A 26,700-nucleotide genomic window follows, 5' to 3' on the forward strand; every position below is an offset into this window, starting at 1 on the left:
CATGTCAGTTGCATTTCCCATACGGAACCCTTACCCTTACACACGTGGCATGTCTATGTATCGGGCACATCCATGTGGCTTGTCAAATTATTAATTATTATTTTTTGCAAAACATGATGGGAACACTTCACGAACACATGTCCTATGTCTGAATAATTCTCTTAGAAAATTGATTTGGGTTCAAAGTAAATATAGGGAAATGGGGGAGAGAAGTGAAAAATAAATAAATAGTAAATACACCCACATATAACATCAATGCTTCTCATATCTTTGTGCCCTAACTTAATGTTCATATACATAGCAAATAAATATATATAAAAGAAATTCCGTACCCCCCGTGTTCGTATCTTAATTTTTTGAGAATTCCATGTCCCATGTCTGTACTCATATCCAGGTCTCTTAGGCTACCACTGTGAAACCTAAAAGGATACACGAAAGCACTTCACTTTCAAACTCAACTGAGATATCAAATCCATTCATACATTAGCACCTTCTTGATACACAAAGCCAACCAAATGGAAAACAACAAATATAATTTTTTTTTACTTTAAGCTCATATGATGGAAATCCATCTCTTAGACTGTGTTTGGATCATAAATTTGGGTTTTTTGAAATTTCTATCCAAATCTATTATCCAAACACAATCTTAGTAGATGCATACTACAGAAAGTTTTGGGTGCCTACAATTTTGGATTTTAAGTTTTAGGAGACCTAATCCTCCAAAATTGTCCTAAAATGAATTTTCCTTCACTACAAGAAAATACACCTTCGGCTACTAAAAAATTAGATTTTTTAGTCACCCAATTAGTCGCCGCAGGCATGTTGGCAATAGTATTTGGTGACTAAATTTATGTTGGTTTCTAATTATCTTCTCTTACTAAATCTAACTTAATGCCTAATTGACACCTTTTGACGACTAAAATTGTAGTCGCCGAAAGTTCTTAAATAAAAATAAAGTTCTCTATTAGTGACTAAAATATTTAGTGGCTATTATGTTTTAGTCGCCAATAGAACTACATTTAGCGACTAATGTTTTGGTCGCTATTTTATGTCACATTTAGCCACCAAATAGTTTAGTTGCCATTGTTTTTTATGACTAAACATTTTAATCGCCAAAAAAATAAATATTTTCATCCCATTGTATTTTACGACAAAACATTTTAGTTACCAAAGGATGTCATAAAAGGCTTTTGTTTTTGTTTTTGCTTTTGTTTTTTTTTTTTTTTACTACTAAATATTTAGTCACCAAATATCTTTGCTTGCTTTTTCAACCGCCAAATATTAGTCATCAAAAACTTCACTTTTTTTGGCTACTAAATGTTTAGTTGCCAAAAACTTTATATAGTGTTTTTTTTATTAATTTCGCAACCAACTGTATTTATTCCATCATTAATGCAATATGTACCCTGTATATAAACAAAACAATACATATACCGATTATATTATCATTCCACAATGTGTGCACACACTTCACTTTCAACCATCCAAAAAATTCATATTTAATGTCAAATTCCAAATATAATAGATTTCCATACAAACCAATCATAATCCAACCTCAAAAATAAAATTCCATATGAAATAGAGGATTATTCAAAAACCATATCTTCTGTACACAAAAAAGTAATATCTACAATATCATGCCAAAAGGTAATATGTACCATGCCAAGTTGAGAGTAATCTGTACCACGTGAATAAAGTAAATTGTACCACGCAAAAAAAGTAATCCGTACCGCACAAATAGTTATCTGTACAAACAATAGTAATCTGTAGACAAAAACCAATGTCTTCCGTAGACAAAAAAAAAGCCGTATCCAAAATTCCACGGCAAAAACCATCTGTAAAAATAAAATTACTCATTAGTATTGATTTTTTATTGGCATATTTAAAATTATAAAAGAAAATCATATAAAACTCGAATGTATATATAAAAAAAATTATATAAAACTCAGAGGCATATGCAAGGCAACCAGTTGTCTTTTCAAAGTAATCATTGTAGGTAATTAATCATTAGTTTTGCATTTTCCCCCTCTGAAAACCTTTTTCGACTAAATTTAAGATGTTTTCAACTCTAACTCCCAACCAATGTGTCATATTTACGTACCGTCTATCCCCACAAGTTGTATTTGTCACGAGGAAGCTGCACGTGACATCCATTGACTGGTTTGGGGGCTGTTTTGCATGTTTGCCCTCCGAACGCCCTTTTTTGACTAAATTTAAGGCGATTTCGACTCTAACTCCCAACCTATGCATCCTATTTACAGGCATAACTCTATTGTAGACTTTAATTCCTTTTTACTACTGCTTATCTATGTGTTCTAGATCAAATCAAGGATCATACCTAGGGGATCAAGTGCCCAGAAACTATAGCTTCCTCTTCCCAAAAATAGTAATATTAATATATCTATAATACTTTGAATAATTTAATTTTATATTTCTTAAGTTATTTGCATTCACCAGATCACACTGTTCAGTTGAACTAAAACATCTGTTTCAGATTTGTAAATTAAACTGAAATAGTGCATATGCCATTGGAAAAAAGATGATAGCTCCGAAACTCATGCATAAATGGTCGAAAAAATTGCACCCATTAGTATTTGCTTGAATAAGATTGGCATTTCAAATTATAAAATAAAAAATTATATAAAACTCAAATGTATATAATCTTTTCAAGATTTTGTGAGTCCTAATTAATCATATGTTGCATGTCCGGAGAAGTTGAGAAAAGAAAGCAGAAAGAAGGGGGAAGTGGGTTGCACTTTATTGGTAGAGGCTTCCATGAGAGGGAAAACAATCTAGTTCTATCTACAAATGTAACCAGACAACAATTACAAATAAAAAATAGAGAGCTAGTACTGAAAATGCATGCCCACCTAAAAAGGAACCAGCCAATAGAGCCATTTGATTTTTGTATTTGGCTGTTTTGACACTAAACAGTAAATCCAAGCTTCTCTATATAAAGGCCTTTTAAGGATATAACCCGGGAGCAAAGGATTAGTATCATTCTCTAGTGAAAATATGGAATTAAAGCAATGCTTGTACTTGGAGTACTTCTTTGGGGTTTTGCTACCTCTTGAACATGTTTGCTTTTTCTATGGCAAACAAGACCATCCTTAAACACGGGCAGAACTCTTTTTTTCAACTTTTCAAAACAATAATGTCAATATTTGAATTTTTCTAGAAATTCTAGTATCATATGAATAAAAATGTTCTTACCAAATAGTAGAATGACCATCTCAAGGCTGCAAGAGGCTTGTGAGCCATGAGACCATGTTGTTCAAATGATTGAGTTGTACTTGTGCCTCCCGAGCTTTTTTCCCATCTTCGGCTTGTTTCATCAACTCCTCTCTCTCCCTCATCATCTCTTCATGATCTCTCTTGCCCTCCTCTCTGCCCCTCATCAGCTCTTCATGATCTCGTTGCCGCTCCTCATGAAGAGCGTCCATCTCAGCTCTCATTGCATCCATCTGTTGATCACGAGCTCGTGCCGCAGCATCAAATGTGGAAGAGGGTTGTGGCCCGATCACAAATCCACGCAAGTAATTTTTTTTCTGTCCAAGCACTCGCCTTTGACAGTTCCTCTTGAGTCTTGAGTATCAACTTTAAGGTATTTCCTTCCTATCAACTTTAAGGTGAATATACAAAACAGACCCCTTTTAACTAGGACATGTATGCATATATGCACATTTAAAGAAGTAATTTATATCATACCAAACATGAATCCTATGGATTACAAACCCCGATGCATTTGTAACTACAATATACTTTAGTTCATTGATATTCTATATATATATGATTCTCATGTTTGCCTAGTTAAAAACCACATATTCATATTAAATAATGCTGACTCACTTAAAACAGAATTAAATCAAGTCTTTATTATGTGGACCCTCATACATGTTTGAATCCAATACCCAGGAATTAGTAAAATTAAACAAACAAACAAAAAGAAAGAAAGAGAGCTTAGCTGCATAAAATATCAACGATCAGACAGTAAAATTTGCAAGAAAAATACTTAGTTCATAGAGAGGAAAACTTGATTAACAGCTTCACCAAAAGCCACAAATGCAAACTCTCTACCCGGAGCAAGTAGAAGACCAACTCTTATTGCAGATATGATTGAAATACCAAAAAGTCTACCTGCTACAGCAACCAATATAGTCTTGCCACCAATTAAAAGGTAATGTCCCCATAATTACCAGAAAATTTGAAACAAAAAGTTTTGGATCAATTGACATTCCAACTTGAAACCCAAAGAACAATGGCCGTTAACCAGAGGTATCGGAGCAAACTATTCCTGTTCATCAATACTGTGATCATATCAATCTGTTAAAATTGATAGCGTTCTACTTGCATGGACGAGTAATTTTTTCATTGCTTCTGTAAGAAGACCGGATCTTCTAGAAAGAAAAAGTAATTTATTAGTTAAATTAGACAATAAATGAATCTTATAGAAAGAAGTAATTTGCTACCATCATGAAGAACAGACCCAATAAAAGGCCACGATATGGAGCAAGATCTGATTCAACCCGTAAAGAAAATTACGTTTCCGCAAGAAGCAAACCAGCCAAAAACGCTCCTAATGTCATGGAAAGGCCAGTCTGTTCCATTTATAATAAAAAAAATGCATACACTTAACAGTAGAATGATGTAAAAGAGTAAAACTTAATAACACATCAGCATACCCTAGCTGTAAGGAGACTAGTCCCCAGAATAACAAGGAGCCTATTTGCAGAGAATATTTCAGCATTTTGATTTTCCGCAACTTGCTTATAAATCGGCCAAAGCGGCTGAAAATTAGCATAAGAATGACTAATATCATGAATTTCACAAACGCAAAAGAAATCTGAAAATCCTTGGCTTGTGCACAGTCAAAAGCTACGCCATGGTTATGCATAAACTCAAGTAGACAATAATTTTTATCTTTGATACAACACACTGATGATGCATGATGATATGCTTTATTAAAATTTCTTGAAAGAAGGATACTTGTTGAGAAGTTAATGATATAAATTGCATCGTCAGGCATAAAATGTGGTTTCATCACTTACGATATCATATTTATGTTCAGCAACACAGAGAACTCACCAAGCGCCCTCCAGCAATTATGGCAGTAATTGCAACAATGGCCTTCACAGCAGCTAATCCAAGAGGTTCCGCAATTGCTTGGAAACCAACCTAAAAATGAGGGGAAAATTACCCATAGTAACAACAGAAAAAGAAGAAGCAGCAATAGCACTGGCAGAAACAACTAAAATACCAGTTGCAGCTATCCTACACAAGCTCAAAAGTGAAACAATCTTCAATAATTATTCATTTGACTTTCCCAGGTAGGAAACAAATATAGTTAAGCATCATATGCCTAACAGAGACTGCAGAAGAAAGGGTGATGTGGTAGTTGGCTGTTCATCAATACATGTGGTATGATAACCTAAAATTTTAAGAATCAGTAAGAACTTTTACCCCCCCGCCCCCTTTAGATGAATTCGGTGAAATAAGAGGTGTGAGTATCAGCAGAACCACAACAGCCAAATCCTGGAGGAAAAGGCAAAAAAAAAAAAAAAACAAAAAGGAGCCAATAAAAACAATAGTTCAAAAGAGACAAACACAATCAAATCAGATAATATAACTGACAAAAAAAAACTATGAAGGTGCGATCACATATGATAATTAAGGAACAAATACAGACTAAACTTATTAACGCATTATCTTTATTTCTGCTAATTCAAGCATCTTAAATGCATGTCTTAGATTATGACACCTAAAGGCAGAAATGGTGCAAAAGCATTGGATCAGAACTGTGTTCTACATTACACAGGTGTATGTAGTTCCAAAATGTTCACCTCCAAGACACATAATTATGGCATAGTACAGTTGTACAGTATCAGAAGACACTGTAAATTCCACCAAAAGCAATTCATTCACTTCATGACATCCAAGGTCAACATAATTTCTGAGACCACACAGGTACCTGGAAAGCAAAACAGAAAATGTAGCTCGTCCATGGCGTGACATGCTCTCACCTCATTCCTGCAATACCTGCAGAAAAAATACAATAAAAATAAAATAAAATATTATAAAATTATTCAACTGCCTAATAAAAGCATATCAACCAACAAATTTTGAGTCCTGACTACTTGATCCTAATGGAACAAAGTGACATAAGAACTAAAAATGGGATAGCATGAGAACTTACAAAGCTGCTCATTAACTGTTACTTGAAGGACAACAGCAGTGGAAGATAATGCCAGGCCATCCCCAATGATAATTGCAGCAGGACTGGGCTGACCAGCAATAAAGCGAGAAACTAAGCCAACCACCACTGCGGTCACCAAGACCTGCATTTGTTGTGCACGTTACAAAAAACAAAACTAAGATACAAATGCATCAATGCACATAAAACTGCTGGCTTGTGGTAAAACACAAGTGATAATATTTGAAAAACAAGTTTTCCAACAACCTGAGCAGAGCCCAAACCAAAAACATATTTCTTCATAGAACTCAGTCTTTCAACAGAAAGCTGCAAAATGAAGACAAAATGCTTAGCTTTTCTTTGTGTTATTAGCAGGTCAAATGTCATGGCAAATAGCTGTCTAGAGAAATTAACTTCAAGGTTTGATGGATTCTACCTCCAGGCCAATATTAAACATCAAGAAAACAACTTCAAATTCAGCTATCGCCTTTGTTTCATGTACATGATGAATAATAGAGAGACCATAAGGTCCAATCAATATGACAGCAGTCAAATATCCAAGAACAGGACTGCCTAAACATTGCAACAGATAAAAAACATACATCATCAATGAAACAAATAAAACTCCAAACACATATTAGAAGAAGAAAATGGCCAGAAAATACATGCAGATGATGGCTGAGTCCAAGAACAGTATGATTGTTGTTATCAAACCCATTAAATTGTACTCCTAACAATTATAGTGTTCTACTTCTAGACGTTTACAAAAGCATAATCAATAACAAACAAGGATAATGAAACATGAGCTATGAAATGCCAAGTAGAAAAACCTGGATATAAAAGAGTTCAGATAGTGGCATTTGTATGCCATCCTTCTGCAGGAGCCATGCTAATCCTCTATGTACCATTCCAAATTTATCTGATACTATATAGGAACAATCATGAAGTGCATGTACCTTATACATCCAAACATGAAATCATGCCACATGCTGCAACCAACTTACACTAAAGAAGTCAAAGATGAGGCTTCAATTTAACTACTACAATAATAGATCATGAGATTCAGTTACCTCCAGGGATTTTTTGGAATATAGGCACATATATGACACTTGCAAACAGCAACCACGACATGTCAAAAAGAGAAGCTTCCTCCTCATTTACCTAAAAAAAAGAAAAAATAAAAGAAGAATACTAAATCATGTAAACTGAAACAAAAAATATAATAAAATCCTAAACAAATAAGTAGTATGGAATACTAGGTTCTGAGGGCAAACAAAGTAAGCAAGGGAATTTCAAGCACATGCCTCTTGATAAGGAATCATCTCCATTAGTTTCTTAACTCTCTTGGGCAATTTCCGTATTTGACGAATCAAAGGCTTTGTATTTGATGAGACTTCGTCGATACCAGCGGTAATGATGTCTGGTTGTAGAAATAGCTGGTTAATTCTCTCCACCCGATTGGTGTAAAAGGCAATCCTGTCATAAATCAAAAAATAAACTTTTGTATCAGATATAGAAATCTAATAAATGTTCACAAATCCTGTTACCAGAAATAATTGATGATAAAAATCTAAAATCAGTAACAACCGTCAACTAATATTCAAAGGGATACATGTAATAAATATTACTGTAAAAAGGATCATAGACAGAGAAATTCCATCTTTGAAAACGTTGCATATACCCGGCTCCAATGAGCAATGAGCCAACGACCAGCTTAGGCAATTGCTTCCTTGCAGACTCAATAAGACCATGGAAAAGGGATTGCTGGTGTGAACTCAGTCCCATCTGAAAAGAAGTATGATGCAGAGAAGAAACGAGAAGATTTCTTCAGCAATGCTTTTGGAGCATTAAATGGTGATCCTTCCCTCGTCAAATCCTTCTGTAAATCTTGCTTTTTTGTTTGAACCATGTTCTTTGACTTTTCTGAATCTATTTCAGTATCTTTTGATGACTCTAAACTTATTTTTCCATTTTCTTGATCACTATCTGAAGATAAACTTTTTGGTTCTTCAAAACTCTGCCAAATCCATCAAATTGGGTACCTGGTAAAAGCACAATAACCAAAGAGGTAGCATCAATTTGCACATCTATTTCCCTTTCAATAACACCACCACCTGAATTTCCTTGAATCAACTTTCCCTCCTCAACCAATTCGTCCTCACTTTGTTGTACAATAGTTTCCGCACAATCAACATAAGAAACGGAGACATCTTTTTCGGCTCCTTGTAAGGCAATCTCGGCATCATTTACATATTGTGCTGTAACAACCCCGACCTGTGATTAACTGTTAAACCATGATTAAGGATGCCTAATAAGTTATTAAGAAGAAATTCTGAATTAATTGCATGTGTGTCACATTATTTGTGTTTGTATCTGTCAGTCATAGAAATATCTGTTTGTGTTTCTGTCTTGTTCTGCGAATTGAAGGCCTTTTGGCATCTGATCATGAAATTAACTTGGGTTATGTTTTATTTGGAATTTTTAGAATTTTACGGTAGGTTTGATTGAAATTTAATTCGGAATGAAATAATTAGAATAAAATAAATATAAGTGATTAGCCTAATCAAGAATGAATTAAATCCACTAATTAAACATATATAAAGCCACTATAGCTTCTAGAACCCTTGAATACATTACAATTTACCATCTTTTTGAGTTCTAAACCGTGAGAGAGAGAGAGAGAGAGAGAGAGAGAGAGGAGGAATTAGGATCAAATTTTGGAGAATTGGAAACAATAAGGGAGAATTGCCAGCTAACTTGGAAAATCACTCAAGCTTGCTAGAGTTCAAGGAAATTGAGAGTTGAAGGAAATTGAGAGTTGTATGTAAGAATTCAACTTACATTTTGTAACTTCAAGCTCATTTACATGTGAATTCAAAGGAAATTTAAGATTAATGCCAGAATTAAGCTTAGAAGAGTGAATCAAGAACTATATCATGCCTGCATGCATATATCATAGCATTTTGAGTTAGTTTTCAAAGAATTTCTACATACATGTTCTCATCTTGGTTTTGTTCAAGGAATTCAACATGTTTTTGAACTAAACAACTCATTTGATTATGATTTGAAGGCTTTGAATTCAATTGGTTACATGCATGTTATCCTCGTGTTTTGTTCTTTAAGTTTCAAGTTTACTATTACACAATTGGCATACTTTTGAGCTTTGATTTTGTGAAACGATCTTTAATTCTCAATGCTTTACAAGTTTGAACATGTTTTCCCAAGTTTTGAGCCCAAAAGATGTGTTTTGCAGCTTTGAATTTGAGTTTTGGACTTAGAACATCAATCTGGAAATTCCAAAATTTTGCATCACCGCTCGAGCGACCACCCTTAGCTTTGCATCTCAGCTCGAGCGAGAAGAAGGTGGCTCGAGCGTAAAATTCATGCTCCCAGAAGTTTTCCAAAATTTTGCATACCGCTCGAGCGACCAAAGTTGTGCTCAATCGAGAACCCTGTTTACTTAGTCTTACACTAGAGCGACCATCGAGCATTCGTCGAGCGGAAAAATCATGCAACCAGTACTTTTGCAGACTTTACAAACTGCTCGAGCGGACTCCCTTGTTTTTGAAAATTTGACTAAGTGTTCTGAGTTACATTTTGGCATCCTCATTACATCTTAGGCATTCCTAAGCCCTAATTAAGACATAATAATGAGGATAAAGGCTAGAAACACACTAAGAACGAAACGAAATAAATTAAGTAATATCCGAGTGTGTGTTTCAATATGTGAATCCGTTCCACGTTTGTGTAGGTCACGCGCCGTAAGCTGTTTGATCCATTTGTTCTGCTATCGAAGTTATCTGTGAGTAATAACTCTGTAAAGTTATGTTTAACTTTAATTATTTTCTGATGATATGAAATGATCAGTTTTCTGAAATACTATGTTTTGTATGAATGAATGATTGTCCAAGTTTCTAAAATGTGTTTGTGGCATCCTTAGCATCATATGACATGCGTCCCTTTATGGGTCATCAGAATGTCTTTATAGATCATCGGAAACGTCTCTGTGCACATGAGTCATCGGAATACCTTTATGGCCGTCCGTTTATGGGTCATCGGAATGCCATTATGGCCGTTCCTTTATGGGTCATCGGAATGCCTTTATGGCCGTTCCTTTATGGGTCATCGGAATGCCTTTATGGCCGTCCCTTCATGGGTCATCGGATTTGTTAACGCTAATGGATATACCATGTATGATCATGTGAAATGTATGAACTTTGAACATGAATATGAATATGTATCTGCTTCTGAATAAGAATCTGAATTCTGAATCTGCTATAGGCATCATTCATTAAAACCTTTACTCTGTTATTATTCACTGGGCTCCAGCTCACTGTATTATTTATGTATGTAGGAGACCAGGCACGTGGCCAGGCTCAATGATGATCGCTTAGAATTCTGTTTTGTCGGCCAACCTTTGTGCCTCCCGAGGAGGTTCCGTTAAAAGTCAAGAGGTCAAGTTTTGTGAACATGATGCAAGTTTAATTATTTTCTTTTGTTTGTTTAAAGAACAGCTCTTTTGTGGTATATGGTTGACGATGTAAGCTGGATATGTATATGACATCATATGTGGGTATATGTATATGAGTTTTAAATTTTTGTCCCATGTATGTCAGCACAGCTCAATGGTCTATGTATGTTTTATATTTGCTTTTGCAGCCCCTTATTATGTGATGATCTATTCAGAGGCCTTTGGTAATCCCAGGATTACTGGTCGGTTACGACGCTAAACCTATAGGGACGAGTTTGGATAGTGACGTGTGCCGCCTCAAGTTCAAAAGCAACAGCTTTCTCTGCTAAATGCATGACATTTGCCACATCTTCCTCCGCTTTTAAAGCATTCATTTCCGCTTGCTTTGCAACCTCATAGCTGGTCCACTTCCTTTTGCAATTCCTCTTTTCTGCTTTACAATTGTCTCAGCTCTGCCTCCAAATTTGTCAAAGTAGCTTGACAAACTCTAATATCATCTCGAGCTATGAAGCACGGATACGGACACGGGACACGACGCGAACACGTGAACACTCAAATTTTAAAAAAATAAGGGACACGACACACTGAGGACATGCTCAATATATATAATTATTTATTTATTTATTTATTTACTTTAATATTAAATATCATTTCCAATTTTTTTCTACAAATAAAAATAATTTATTCTATATGTTAATGTTTAGCAAACAAGAATATTAAAAAATATAGAAAAAAATTTATTACTAAAAACAAAAAAGGTAAAAAAAAGAAAAAGAAATAAAGAATAAAAGAGGGAGAGAGTCGAATAAAAAATGAGAGAGCAAACAAGAGAGATGAACATAGAGAGAGAGAGAGAGAGAGATACGAAAGAAACGAAGAATAGAGCACCGAACAGAGGGAAAGAGAGAGTCGAAGAAGATGAACAGGTTCGACGATGAACAGAGAGCACCGAATAGAGGGAGAGAGAGAGAGAGAGAGAGAGAGAGAGTCAAACATACACAAATTGTAAGAACATACCTCGACCTAGCCTCGATCTAGGGCTTTAATAGGTTCTTCCCCTTTCTCTTTCTCTGTCTTCAATGGGTTAGGTTTTCTCTCTGTCTCCTGGGTTAGGGTTTCTCTCTGTTTTCAACGTGTCCATAACGTGTCCAAGAGTGTCCAAAAGAGTGTCTGGCTGCAAAAATTCAAAAAAAAGGGGGGACACATTAGGTAGAGTGTCGGCCACGTGTCCGACTCGTGTCCGTGTCCGTTTCCGACACGTGTCCGACACCCATACGTTGCCTCCGAAGAGGTGTCCGTGCTTCATAAATCTCGAGCAACCAAGACTGCTTCCTCATCTTTCCTCAATATATTCGATTCTTCCCCTCCACTTTCATATTCTAAATCACTCTTTCTTCCTTTCGCAGCTTCTAGTGAATCCACTACCACTTGAAGCCTCGTTTCAGCCAAAGAAAGGGCCATTGTTGCTTTCTGAACAGCTTCTTGAGCAACAGTTTCTTCATTCACAATCTCTTGAATGGTATTGCGCGTAGAATTAACATTATCCCAAGCATTTGCTGCTTCGTCCTTCAATGCTATTGCAGCTTCCGATATTCTCTGAGCCTTCTCCTCAGACATGGTACTGTTTGTTGGAAAATATGGTTTTTTGGTTTGAGGATTGAATGAAAAATTGTTTCATTAAGTTGGTCTCATAAATGAGAGATTGAGAATGATGATTGTGCATTTAACATGTGGTATGGATGTGTGGATGAATGGCCTAATGCTGGAAACCATATGGTATATATGGTGTGGCCTAATGTTGGAAACCATGTGGCACGCATGGCCTAACCATGACGGACACATGGTTTTGGAAGCCATGAGGTACACATGGCCTTGCCATATGTCTTGCCAAAGATGCCTATATAAGGACATGCTCAACATTGTGAAAATGATCACAAAATAAGCTAAGTTCTCTCCTCCTCCCCATTGTGTATAAAAGGAGACCATCCTCTTTGGTTCAAGTACAAAAATTTTTGCTCCCATATTATAGTCAGTCTACTCCTATAATATATTCTTCCTGTGTGAGAGAGTGCTACCATTGTCAGTTCGCCGGAGCTGAGCAGAAGGTGCTTCTGCATTAGCGGGTTCTAAACCGTCGTATCTTGGGAGACAGACGCCGACATACCTCCAGCACTCACGGTGAGGCGGCAAATCTGCTTTAAGGGGACTGTGGTATCACACAAGCTTTGGTTTATTTTCTTTACTATCTTATTTAAGTATTTGATTTTGTTAAATATTTCTGTTCATCAAGTTGTAGTCTCCAGCATGATTTAGATTCATGATTTCTTGTTATGTAATATAAATTTAATTAATTATGAATCTATTCATTTTATTTAATTTACACAATTTGTACAACAATCTAAAAACAGATTATATATTTCCCATGAAATTGGACAAATAGATACATGCTACATGTTTAGATTCCTAATTTCTTACCATGATTTGCATGCTTCTTTATTTTATAATATAATTTTGCATGCTCATAAGTGTTCAAATTTTTTAGTTAAATTGACATGCTTATAATTGTTCTACTTTTTTAGTATAATATACATGTTCATTATTTTCTAGATTTGTAGTTTAATTTGCATGTTATAGATTTTGAGCATGACTTTCCTAGAAAATTATGCATGATTTTATTTCTAGAATTATTTGCATGATTTTATTTCTAGAATTATTTGCATGATTTTATTGTGTAGTAATTATATATAACTCTTGGCTATTAAATTTTAATTTAATTTTTGAGTTATAAGTTTATTGTGCAACTCGTAAAGCTTTTTAATTCTTTACTTCATTTTGCTATTAAGTAGATTGCTAGAAGGTTTAAAATAAGTTATTACTTTTATTGTTTTTTTTTCAATTATTTGTTTTGTATTTTCTTGTGGTTCTCTACCAACTTTCTTTACAGAAATACAGATGCGGAAGGGAATGGGAAAAAAAAAAAAAAAAAAAAACCAAATGAATAGAATTTGGAACTGTAAAACCAATAGTTGGACTACTAACATTTTTGTTGAACAGAAATACCTAAGCGTGGAAAAGGATTTTTGGACCAAAAGAATCCTGATTTGGATTGATTACTTTTCTTTATATTTGAAGCAATTTGTTGCTTGTGTTTTAGTAGTAGTTTGATTTCTACTTTGTAATAGTTTCACCTTAGTGAAAGGAAAGGGGGAACGAAAGAAATTATAAACCTTCGGGTTTAGAGAAAATCTTTGGGATTAATTTATTATTCCCAAAGTGGTTTGGTTTTCTATAATAGAAATCAAAGTTTTGTTAGCATATTATATTAGCCGAAAGTTACACTAGGGTCTGTAATCATTTTGTGCCCTCAGGGATCATCTTGTAATTGTGTTTCTTGTAAACCCTAATCTTCATTTATAAATAGGGGGTGATATTCTATCATACTCTAAGCTGGTTATCCAAGCTTCATGGTATCAGAGCTTCACCTCTAGGGTTAGGATTCAAAACATACCTAGTTGGATCATCTGCTGGGTCGATCTTCAGCCACCGTCGTCATTCTGCTTCGTCTTCGTCTCCGTCTCAGCGTCGTCACTCATCGATCTCAGCTCCTCAGCTCGTCGATCAGCTCCTCAGCTCGTCGATCTCAACTCCTCCAGCGGTTCATCGCTCATTGCCCTCGTCGTCCTCTGTCGTCTTCGTCACTCCTCCCCGATCAGCCCACTCATCCCCTTCGTCGCTCGTCTCCACCCCCCCTCGTCGTCCTCTGATCTCCTACCCAGGTATATATAACTATATCTATCCTGATATATCTATAAATCTAGCCTAATATCTATATTTATATATAAATACATGTATACATAAATAACTCAATATATATATTAAAAAAAAAAAAAACAAACAAACCAAAAAAAAAACAAACAAACAAACAAACAAACAAACAAACAAACAAAAAACAACAAAAAAAAACAAAAAAAAAAAAAAAAAGAAAAGAAAAAAAAAAAGGAAACAAAAAAAAAAAAAAAAAAAACAAACAAACAAACAAACAAAATGGTTTCTTAATGTCTTTATAGTGATCATTGTGCCTGTTATCTACCTTCTGGGTTTGTGATTGCCACTAGTTTTATTGCGGGTTCGGTAGTATTGTATTCATGACAAATTCCACCAGTGTGTCCCCTTCTTCTCAAACACCAAAGAGTGAGTCCCATTCTACCTACTACCATGACTGAGAACCCCAACCCTAGTCTGAAAATCACCACCTCTCTATTTAATGGTCAGAACTACCTCGCATGGTCTCAAAGTTTGACTATGTTCTTGAAGAGCAGAGGGAAGATGGGGTATGTTGATGGCAGGATACAGGCACCTAGTACCACTGACTCAGGTTATGACCAATGGGAGATTACCAACTCTTTGATTATGAGTTGGCTTATCCATTCGATGGTTCCAGAACTTGGTGAGAGCTACTTGTCTATGGAGACTGCCCAGGACGTTTGGGAGGCTGTGGCTGTTACCTATTCCCGCAAAGGGAATTTTTCACAGGCATTTGAGTTGCGCCGCTCTATTGAGAGCTCACTTCAGGGGGAGCAGACTGTTCTTCAGTACTTCACTTTCCTCACCAACGGCTGGAAACGCCTTGACTACCTGGAAGACTATAAACCCGTTTGCCCTACTGATTCTGTCGGGTACAAGAAGTTCATCGCACGGGAACGGGTCTTTAAATTTTTGGCCGGCCTAAATGGGGAGTATGATCCAGTTAGGGGTCAAGTTCTGAGTATGGACACTCTTCTTTCACTTCAGGAGGCATTTGCCTATGTACAAAATGAGGAGAGTCGCCGATCTGCTATGATGTCCCCTGTCTCTACTGACCGTTCCGCATTACTATCTACTCCTCGAGATGGCCTCAGCCTGCCTCCTCCGTCTGTTGCTAAGGAGTCTGTCTTCTGTGATTATTGCAAGAAGCCGCGGCATACTCGTGAGACGTGTTGGAAGCTTCATGGGACTCCATCCGGGGGTCGAGGTGATCGGTCTGGTTCTCGAGGAAGTCGGTCAGGCCCATCTAGAGGACGTGGTTCCTATTCCCGGGCTCATCAGTCTAGTGCCGTTGATACCCTTGATTCTAATTCTACTTCTGTTACCCAAGCTTCTGATACTGAGCTGGAGGATACTTTGCGCCAATTGTTGGACCGCCGATCTTCTACTGCTCTCAGTACCGCTTCCTCGTCCTTTGCCCGCTCAGGTAACTTAGCATCTTCTCCTTGTGCTTTCCTGTGTCATACATCTTTGCCTTGGATTATTGATTCTGGTGCCTCCGATCATATGTCTGGCTCTTCTGATCTTTTCTCTGTCTATAAGCCCTCTTCAGGTCAGGACAAAGTTAGGATTGCCGATGGTACTGTTTCTTCCATTTCTGGAAAAGGTTTAGTCCAAGTCACTCCTACCATACATCTATCTTCTGTTCTCCATGTTCCTAAGTTTTCTGTTAATCTGTTATCCTTAAGTCGTCTTACCCAGGATTTGAATTGTAGTGTGACGTTTTTTCCTGATCATTGTCTTTTTTAGGACCTTGTCACGGGGAGGACGATTGGCAGTGGTAGTGCAGAAAATGGTCTCTACTTCCTAGATCAACCAGACAAACTTGCTTATTCTTCCACCACGTCTTCTACTACCCCCGCTGATTTATGGCTGTGGCATCGGCGTCTTGGGCATCCCTCATTTCATTTACTTAAGCATTTATTTCCTTCTAGTTTCGCAAATCATCATGTGTCTGACTTTCTTTGTGAGTCTTGTCAACTTGGAAAACAACATAGAGCTTCTTTTGCTCCCAGTTTGAATAAAAGCTTCGTTCCTTTTTCATTAATACATTCTGATGTTTGGGGTCCCTCTCGTGTTCTGTCTGTGAAAGGTCATCGCTGGTTTGTTACATTTATTGATGATTTTTCTCGTGCTACTTGGGTGTATCTCATGAAAGATAAGAGTGAGGTTTTCTCTGTGTTTCGCACTTTTCATAAGATGATTTGTACTCAGTTTGGGGCCACTATCAAAATATTTCGTTCTGATAATGGCGGGGAATACATAGCTTCTGGGTTAGGACAATATTTCTCTACTCATGGCATTATCCATCAGACCTCTTGCACCAATACCCCTCAACAAAATGGGGTGGCCGAATGCAAGAATCGGCATCTTCTTGACATGGCTCGGTGCATGTGTTTTTTTATGCATGTGCCTCGGCCCTATTGGGGCGACGCTGTTCTCACCGCTACCCATCTTATTAATCGTCTCCCTACCCAGGTCTTGAACAAACAGGCTCCACTTCACGTCCTCCTCGGTTCTCCGTCCTTGTTTTCTATTCCTCCCAAAATATTTGGTTGTGTCTGTTTTGTCCATGATCACTCTCCCTCTCGTGGTAAGTTGGACCCTCGCTCCCTCAAGTGTGTTTTCCTTGGCTACTCTCCTACTCAAAAGGGGTATAAATGTTACCACCCTTCTTCTCGTAAGTGGTTTGTGTCCATGGATGTCACTTTCTTTGAGTTCCAGTCCTATTTCTTGTCCTCTCCGGTGTCACCGTCCTCATTTCCGGGGGAGCCTTGGTGTGACGTGAGTCCTGTGCCCCCTATGGTGGAACCAGTTGTTCTTGCACCACCCTCTACTACTGTGCTTCCTATGGTGGAACCAGTTGTTCTTGCACCCCCCTCTTCTACTGGGACTATAGAACCCACTGTCACCAAGAATACGGATGGGCATGTTTATGTCCGGGATATAGACAGAAAACAAGTTAACTGGATACACGGGACCGTCTCTGCTACTCCACTGCCATCTCCTGCTTCTGATAAGAGTCTAGGTAACTTTGAATCTCTTGAGTCCATTGATCTTGATGTTCCTATTGCCAAGAGGAAGGGTGTGAGATCTTGTGCTCAACATCCTATCTCACAGTTTGTATCATACTCTCATTTGTCATCCTCATATAGAGCGTTTGTGTCCAATATTTCCTCTGTTAACATTCCTAACCATTTTCAGGATGCTCTTGCTACCTCTGAGTGGAAACTAGCCATGATTGAGGAAATGAAAGCACTTAGGAAGAATGGCACTTGGGAATTGACTGAGTTACCTACGGGCAAACGACCTGTGGGATGTAAATGGGTATATACTGTGAAACACAACGCAGATGGGTCTATTGAGCGTTACAAGGCAAGACTTGTGGCAAAAGGGTTTACTCAGACATATGGCATTGATTATCAGGAGACCTTCGCACCCGTGGCTAAAATGAATTCAGTCAGAGTACTTCTCTCTCTAGCAGCTAATCTAGATTGGCCGCTTTATCAGTTTGATGTCAAGAATGTTTTTCTCCATGGTGACCTCGAAGAGGAAGTATATATGGACATTCCTCCGGGTTTTGAGGATCATCAAACAGAAGGCAAAGTATGCAAACTTCGGAAGTCATTATATGGTCTCAAACAGTCTCCAAGGGCTTGGTTTGAGAGATTCACTCAGGCTATGGTTAAATATGGCTTCAAACAAAGTCAAGCAGATCACACATTGTTTGTGAAACATTCCTCACGCGGTAAGACTACAACACTTATTGTTTATGTAGATGACATAGTTCTTACAGGCAATGATAGTGGGGAAATACCTCTGTTGAAGAAATATTTAGCTCAAGAGTTTGAAATCAAAGACTTGGGAAGCTTGAAGTATTTTCTGGGAATTGAAGTTGCTCGCTCTAAGGATGGGATATTTATCTCACAAAGAAAATATGTGCTTGACCTGTTGAAGGAAACTGGGATGCTTGGCTGCAAGGCATATGCCACCCCACTGGAACCCAATCAGAAATTGGGGGATGATGAAGAAGAAGAAGTTGTGGATAGGGGGAGCTATCAACGATTAGTGGGTAAGCTCATTTACCTATCTCACTCCCGTCCTGATATTGCTGTTGCTGTCAGTGTAGTTAGTCAGTTTATGCATGCTCCTCATCAGATTCACTTTGAGGCTGTCATGAGAATCTTGAGGTATTTGAAGTTTGCTCCTGGTAAGGGTCTGTATTTTTCAAAGTATGATCATCTTCGTGTAGAAGCCTATACAGATGCTGACTGGGCTGGATCAGTAACTGATAGGAGATCAACTTCAGGGTATTGCACATTTGTTGGCGGCAACCTAGTTACTTGGAGGAGTAAGAAACAGAATGTGGTTGCCAGGTCAAGTGCAGAAGCTGAGTTTAGAGCTATGGCACAAGGTGTGTGTGAACTTTTATGGATCAAATTATTGTTGAGTGATTTAGGTATTGATCAGACAGACTCCATGCGGTTATACTGTGACAATAAGGCCGCCATCAACATCGCTCACAATCCAGTTCAACATGACAGGACAAAACATGTTGAGATTGATCGCCACTTCATTAAGGAGAAACTCACTAGTGGTACCATTTGTACTCCTTTTGTCCAGTCTGGTGAACAACTTGCTGACATTCTTACCAAGGGGATTGGGAATAAACCATTTCATGAAATATTAGGCAAGCTGGGCATGAGAGATATCTTCGCACCAGCTTGAGGGAGAGTGTTAGCATATTATATTAGCCGAAAGTGTTAGCATATTATATTAGCCGAAAGTTACACTAGGGTCTGTAATCATTTTGTGCCCTCAGGGATCATCTTGTAATTGTGTTTCTTGTAAACCCTAATCTTCATTTATAAATAGGGGGTGATATTCTATCATACCCTAAGCTGGTTATCCAAGCTTCAAGTTTAGCCTTGGCTAAAGAGTATTTCTGATTTACATTTAGAAATGGCAACTAAGATGGATTTGGTTTCAAACCTTTGTGGTTAAAGGAAGTCTTTGGATTTAATCTATTTATTCCCAAAGTGGTAGAAAATCAAGTATTGGTAAAGTCTTTAGTTATAATCTTATTATTTCTAAAGTGTTTTGTTTTGGGAAAATAAACCAATTTTTATCATTAGATATAATATTTTTGATTTTTATACAGAAATAATGAGCTCAGTTCTGGAAGTACCGATTAACTTTTATGAGTGGTGTAATTCTGATAGTAATTTTTTAATTGCTTGTAAATTTTGTAGCTTGGTTTGTTTTAACCTAGTTTATCCCTTGAAAAACTTAATTCTAAATTTGTTTCCCATGGACTAGGAGTCAACATGCTCTTGAAAGTCTTGTCTAAGGTTAACTGGGTCTTAAGTGGGACCAGTGTGACCCTTCCAGTCTTTCTGGAAACTTTTCTGACCATGTTCAATTCTAGGGTAAGTGGTGAGATCAGTTCTAAATTAAATTTCAGATTTCGGAATTTTCTGGTGTTAAGTTTAGTTTCTGGGAAAAAAACATAATAGTGAAATTCTATTGTGATTTTTCAGAACTGGCTTCAAGAGGTGACAACAGAAAATGTTGTTCCACCTGACAATCTTAAGCCTTGCGAAGTTCTTAAAAGAAGATCTAGAGAGATCAAATGTGATTAAAAGAAATCATAAGATTGCATGATAATATCTCTAAATTACTCAGAGGCAATTAGTATGCTATCCTTGGATTAGCATATATGATTGCTATGTGACTTTACTTAAGAGCAAAAATGAGACAACCCGTTAAGGTGAGTGAATGTATTTTTTGAATTTTTATAATTCTGAATATATTCTTGAATTGGTGGCTCCTAGTGAGTGCAAGATCATTGATCACAGAGACAGAAAAAAACTGGTGGTTCTTAGGGAGACCACTGGCTACACAGTTATGAAATTGTGGTTCCTAGCAGTGAACAGATTACTGATCATACGTCAAGACATGATGATTCCTAGCAATGAAAGAGTCTACTGATCCTATGTCAAGACATTGTGATTCCTAATAGTGGAGTGACTACTGATCACACGCCAAGATATTGTGATTCCTAGTAGTGAAAAGTTTAGTGACCACATGCTAAGAAATTAGTGATTCCTAGTGACAAGACTACTGACCATAATATGAAATTCCAAATATTAAATTATTGAACACTGGATCTGTGTTTCCTAATAGTAAGACTATTGACTTCAAAGTAACTTGTTTAGACCAAACCTGTTTTGGTGCCTTAACTTCAGGAAAAGAACTAACTCCAAATGATGTCCTATTTGTGCCAGACATTCATAAGAACCTTGTCTCGGGATCTCCTAAGCAAGCATGGCTTCCGCATGGTGTTTGAGTCTGATAAGTTCGTGTTGACCAAGAGCGAAGTCTATGTAGGCAAGGGGTATATGTTGGGCAGTATGTTTAAGCTCAATGTAATGACTATTATCCCAAAAAAAAAATGAATGAGAAATCTTCCTCTTCTGCTTATTTACTTGAGTCCCTTGAATTGTGGCATGGTAAACTTAGTCACGTAAATTTTGATTCTTTGCGTAGATTAATCAAATTAGATCGCATACCATCTTTCAAGATTAATCCAAATCACAAGTGTGAAACTTGTGTAGAAACAAAATTGACTAGGACTTCATTTCACTCTATTGAAAGAAGTATCGAGCCTTTAGATTTAGTGCACAGTGATGTGTGTGACTTGAAAGTCGTACAATCATATGGTGGCAACAAGTACTTCATCACTTTTGTTGATGATTGCACTAAATTCTATTATATGTACTTGCTTAAAAGCAAAGACGAGGCGATTGATAAATTTATTCTTTTTAATAATGAAGTTGAGAATCAACTAAACCGAAAGATCAAAGGTTTAAGAAGTGATTGAGGTGGAAAATATGAATCGTCGTTTATTGAGATTTGTGCTCAATTTGGAATTATCCACTAAACTACAGCGCCTTATTCCCCTCAGTCCAATGGTGTTGCTGAGCAAAAAAATAGGACATTGAAGGAAATGATAAATGCAATATTAATAAACTCTGGGTTGCCATAGGACTTGTGGGGGGGAAGCAATTCTCTCCATAAATTACATTCTAAATAGAATACCTCGGAAGAAAGTAGACAAAACTCCGTATGAATTGTGGAAAGGCCGCAAACCTTCTTATAATTTCCTACAAATGTGGGGTTGTCTTGCAAAAGTGGCGATACCCACACCCAAGCGGGTTAGGATAGGTCTGAAAACAATGGATCGCATATTCATTGGTTATACACAGAATAGTAGTGCATATAGGTTTCTTGTGCACAAGTCTGATGTTTCAGATATACACAAGAATACCATTATAGAGTCAAAGAATGCGTCCTCTTTCAAGGACGTGTTTCCTTGCCGAACCCGAGGTGAGGATGAAAGTACTAAAAAGGAACTTAAAGATGATCCTAGTGATAGTGATCAAGATGAAGAAATAGATGAGCCAAGAAGGAGTAAGAGGGCAAGGACTTCACCGAACTTCTTAACTTATAAGTTAGAAGGAGAATCTCAAACTTTTCATGAAACTGCAATTTCACTTGAAAGTCCTTTATAGAAAGAAGCGATTAAAAGTGAAATTGACTCCATCTTATAGAATCATACCTGGGAGTTGGTTGATCTACCCCCAAGCAGTAAGGCCTTGGGGAGCAAGTGGATTTTTAGAAGAAAGATGAAGTCTAATGGGTCAATTGATAAATATAAAACTAAGCTAGTTATCAAAGGATACAAGTAGCGAGCTTGGATTACTTTGATACGTATTCACCTGTGACAAAGATTATATCCATACGCATGGTGATTATGATAACACGTTTACATGATCTGGAGATACATCAAATGGATGTAAAGAAAATTTTCTTAAATGGAGATTTAAATGAAGAAATCTACATGGAGCAACCCGAGGGGTTTTCAGCTCCAGGCCAAAATAAGAAAGTCTATAAGCTTGTCAAGTCATTGTACGGTTTAAAGCAAGCTTTTAAATAATGACATGAGAAGTTTAACAACGCTATGTTGTCAAATGGGTTTAGGATCAATGAGTATGGGAAGTGCGTATATGTCAAAGACACTGACAAAGGTTATGTCATTTTGTGTCCATACGTTGATGACATACTCATTATTGATAGTATTGATGAGATGATTAAAACTACCAAAAGATTGTTAAACTCTAAGTTTGACATGAAAGATATGGGTCTTACAGATGTGATTCTGGGTATTAAGATTACCAGGACATCTTGTGGTATTGTACTTTTTCAATCTCACTATGTTAAGAAGATACTTGCGAAATTAGGTAAATCAGATACGAGTGTGTCTAAGACACCAGTAGACTTGAGTCTACATTTGACCAAGAATAAAAATGAGAGTGTCTGTCAACTAGAATATTCTCGGGTTATTAGAAGTTTAATGTATCTGATGAGCTGTACAAGGCCGGATATAACCTACTCTGTTAGCAGGCTTAGTAGATACACGAATAATCCTAATGCTACTCAGTGGAATGGCATTATATGGGGTGATAGGTTATCTACGCTACACTCGAGATTATGGGCTGCATTATACCAAATACCCAGCGGTACTAGAAAGGTATAGTGATGCTAATTAGATATCTGATATAAAGGACTCCAAATCTACTAGTGATTTTGTGTTTACCCTTGGAAAGGCAGCCGTGTCTTGGAAATCTTCTAAACAGACGTGTATATCGAGATTAACAATGGAATCTGAATTTATTACTTTAGATAAAGCAACTGAAGAAGCTGAATGGCTTTGCCAATTTGTTGAAGGATATTCCACGTTGACCAAAACCTGTGCCTGTTATTTGTATTCATTGTGATAGCTAATCAGCGATTGAACGGGCACAGAGTAACATGTATAATGGAAAGTCTAGACATATCCATCGTAGACATAATTCCATACGACAACTACTCTCTAATGGAGTTGTCTCTTTAGACTATGTAAAGTCTAAAGACAGCATTGCGGATCCGCTAACCAAAAGGTTAACTCGAGAGTTAGTAGAAACGTTATCAAGGGGAATGGAATTAAGGCCTTCAGTTAATGTTACCGGAACGGAAAACCTAACCTAGCTAACTAGAGATCCCAAGATCTAGATTCAAAGGGATAACCTAATTGCGTGTAACGGATGAGTGACTGAAGAGGTAAATCCTCTTACCCATTCCTTTATATAATAATTCCCTGTGAGGGTGGAAGGATAAGTTAATGCTTTTAATGACCTAAGTAATGTGAGTAATCAATCGTGGTGTAGTGAGATACCTTATGTAGGTCACCTATGTGAGTGCAAAGTGAGGCCGCTTCTTTAAGAATTGACAAGGCCAATTCTTTAAAAACACTCACTGAACCAGGCTAGTGTTCTAGGGCCATACTAGACACGCCAGTGAGAACAAGAACAATGGTTGGAGTAACTCCTATGTGAGGTCTATTGTCTTGGTTTACACAAATGACAGAACAGTTCAAGACATCACGTTCACTAGTCAGCCAGTAAATCCGATAGGCATTCACCACGAAAGGTTTAAGGCCAACAGCTACCTTTTCTGATGCAAGGTTAGTCTGTGTGCTCTCTCTCCGAGTCTTTGTTATTAAACGTTACCCATTACTCTTTATTCGGTCAATTTTTATTCATGTGGGGGATTATTGGAAAATATGATTTTTTGGTTTGAGGATTGAATGAAAATTTGTTTCATTAAGTTGGTCTAATGAATGAGAGATTGAGAATGATGATTGTGCATATAACATGTGGTGTGGATGTGTGGATGAATGGCCTAATGCTGAAACCATGTGGTACACATGGTGTGGCCTAATGTTGGAAACCATGTGGCACGCATGGCCTAACCATGACAGACACATGGTTTTGGAAGCCGTGAGGTACACATGGCCTTACCATATATCTTGCCAAAGATGCCTATATAAGGGCATGCTCAACATTGTGAAAATGATCACAATATAAGCTAAGTTCTCTCCTCCTCTTTTTCCCATTGTGTATAAAAGGAAACCATCCTCTTTAGTTGAAGTACAAAAATTTTTGCTCTCATATTATAGTCAATCTGCTCCTATAATATATTCTTCCTGTGTGTGAGAGAGTACTACCATTGTCAGTTTGCCGGAGCTAAGCAGAAGGTGTTTCTGCGTTAGCGGGTTCTAAACCGTCGTATCTTGAGAGACAGACGCCGACATACCTCCAACACCCACGGTGAGGTGGCAAATCTGTTTTAAGGAGACTGTGGTATCACATAGGCTTCCATTTGTTTTCTTTACTATCTTATTTAAGTCTTTGATTTTGTTAAATATTTCTATTTATCAAGTTGTAGTCTCTAGCATGATTTAGATTCATGATTTCTTGTTATGTAATATAAATTTAATTAATTATGAATCTGTTCATTTTATTTAATTTACACAATTTGTACAACACTGTTAAGTCGCGCAACCTCCAATTCCTTAAGCGCCTTCTGCAAAAACTCCCTCAATTCATCCAAAGTCGGCCCCTTCTTCTCTTCTCCTTCCCCAACTTCTTCCCCCGAACCATTATTCAACTCCGGATTGATTAATTCTTCATTATGGCTTTCAACAAATTCTACATTTCAAGCATTACATCAATTGCAGCTATTGAATCGTTGCCCTGACACCGCAACCTAACTACTCCCCTTGATGTCTTAAAGACATTTACAAAGTTACAAATCAAAGACCTACATGAATTATAACCCCACAGATTGTTATCAAAATCTCTTTTACCAAGTACACTTGAATGGACACTACTGTTAGTGCTAGACACAGTTATTTCTTGACCTTATTTTTCAGGTATGATTTTTACATCCCCTAATTATCCTTCTTCATTTTTTAATACATCTATACTATTCTTCTCTCCCATTTTGTAACTACTCTTAGATTATTTGTAATGGCCTGTATATCCATACTACATATTTCAAGCACACTCATGTCAGTGTGCACACCTACAAATATATATATATATATGGATTACGATCCTCTCCATTTCATAGTTGTAATGGACGATGTCCATTACTTAATAAACTACATCAAACAATAGCTCTATGAGGCTTCACCACTAACAAAATGAAAGTGAACTATGTCCTGCAACATCATACCATATAATTCTGCTATTTCAATTTCAACACATCTCAATATTCTCAAAATAAAGCATATTTCAACACATCTCAATATTTATTAAAGTTCTTATATTTCCTCCAAAAAAAATATATATTCGTCATTTCTATTGTATTGGTCATGTACTGTTTAGTCGTACATAGAGAAAATATGCGACAATTCATGTCATATCCAGTAGTTCTAAAAACCCAAAAAAGTGCCCAGAATTTGTAATCAAAGACTAGGATTTACTCATAGTGTGGCCCCGCAATAACAAGGTCAAAATATACACCAATGATTACAAAATCTGAGTCAGAAATTTTGGTTTGGTTTGCTAGACATTTTGTTTCACATGCCAAGATTTGAATTAGGAAACACGGAAGGTACTGTCATGTGTTTGAAACTAGTTATCAATCTTTGAACAGGGGAGGTGGGTTGTCATGTGTTTGACGCTAATGAATTCCAAGGTCATATCTCTTATCAAAGTAATACTTGACGTTACCAAGATGTCCAACTGGGCAATTGAGCATGCCAGGAAAATCAGGGGACTAAACATCCATACAAAAGCAGAGTGCCCTGAGGCTTCAATGAATGAATCCATGTTGAACAAAGTCATTCAAAAGCTAACCTGGTTACTTGAATCAACCCCCCACACAAAACACCCGGCCTGCAAGAAACAGAGCAATATATATATATGTGAATATTAACATCCGAGTTAAAACTTATTCGGTCATTTTGTATGAAAATTCTATAAAGTTACCCGACATGTAATCTAAAGTCATTCCAAAAACAGCAATACAATACAAAGTAGAGGAGAGACTGAACTTTGATGATTTTCTTAAGTCTTTTGTAAGGATAAGGTCTTCAGATCCTGATCTGAATGGCAAAACTTCTGCATCAGTTACAATCACATTGACTGCAAGGCCACACTAATGTTATAAATTCCAAGAAAAAGAAAAAAATAACTTCCTAAAATAAGTATATAAAAAAGTGTAATGCTATACAAGCAGAATTTATGTATTTTTTGAAGGAAAAAAAATGTTAATGCACTAGATGGGTTTTCTGTGTAAATGAACCATTGGTCGCCCAAGCGTGAATGTGTGGCTCTTAGGGTTG

At 37.0% G+C, this 26,700-nt stretch overlaps 1 protein-coding gene, 1 long non-coding RNA gene and 1 other non-coding gene across 3 annotated transcripts in view; all 3 read right to left on the reverse strand.

The window, feature by feature from the left end:
• Window positions 1-1,545: 1,545 nt before the first annotated feature.
• Window positions 1,546-26,700, reverse strand: part of LOC114308918 (K(+) efflux antiporter 2, chloroplastic-like) — a 37,309-nt gene continuing 12,154 nt past the window's right edge. The window contains exons 6-16 of the mRNA XM_082913398.1: window positions 26,410-26,460; window positions 26,213-26,251; window positions 7,495-7,666; window positions 7,261-7,351; window positions 6,627-6,763; window positions 6,458-6,517; window positions 6,216-6,335; window positions 5,969-6,036; window positions 5,461-5,532; window positions 3,214-5,175; window positions 1,546-1,835 (exon numbers count right to left, since the gene is read on the reverse strand). Of these exons, the coding sequence (XP_082769524.1) occupies window positions 6,022-6,036; window positions 6,216-6,335; window positions 6,458-6,517; window positions 6,627-6,763; window positions 7,261-7,351; window positions 7,495-7,666; window positions 26,213-26,251; window positions 26,410-26,460 (685 nt within the window). The 3' untranslated portion in view covers window positions 1,546-1,835; window positions 3,214-5,175; window positions 5,461-5,532; window positions 5,969-6,021. The remainder of the gene's footprint in view (window positions 1,836-3,213; window positions 5,176-5,460; window positions 5,533-5,968; window positions 6,037-6,215; window positions 6,336-6,457; window positions 6,518-6,626; window positions 6,764-7,260; window positions 7,352-7,494; window positions 7,667-26,212; window positions 26,252-26,409; window positions 26,461-26,700) is intronic.
• Window positions 7,027-7,130, reverse strand: LOC114308935 (U6 spliceosomal RNA). Its single transcript, XR_003645639.2, has one exon. It is a non-coding gene; the product is annotated as a U6 spliceosomal RNA (small nuclear RNA).
• Window positions 8,287-14,309, reverse strand: LOC145820611 (uncharacterized). Its single transcript, XR_014362494.1, has 2 exons — window positions 14,170-14,309; window positions 8,287-8,474 (listed from the first exon to the last, which is right to left on the reverse strand). It is a non-coding gene; the product is annotated as an uncharacterized LOC145820611 (long non-coding RNA).

Source organism: Camellia sinensis, chromosome 2 (genome assembly GCF_055761805.1).
Source record: "Camellia sinensis isolate YWXY chromosome 2, ASM5576180v1, whole genome shotgun sequence".
Classification (NCBI taxonomy): domain Eukaryota; kingdom Viridiplantae; phylum Streptophyta; class Magnoliopsida; order Ericales; family Theaceae; genus Camellia; species Camellia sinensis.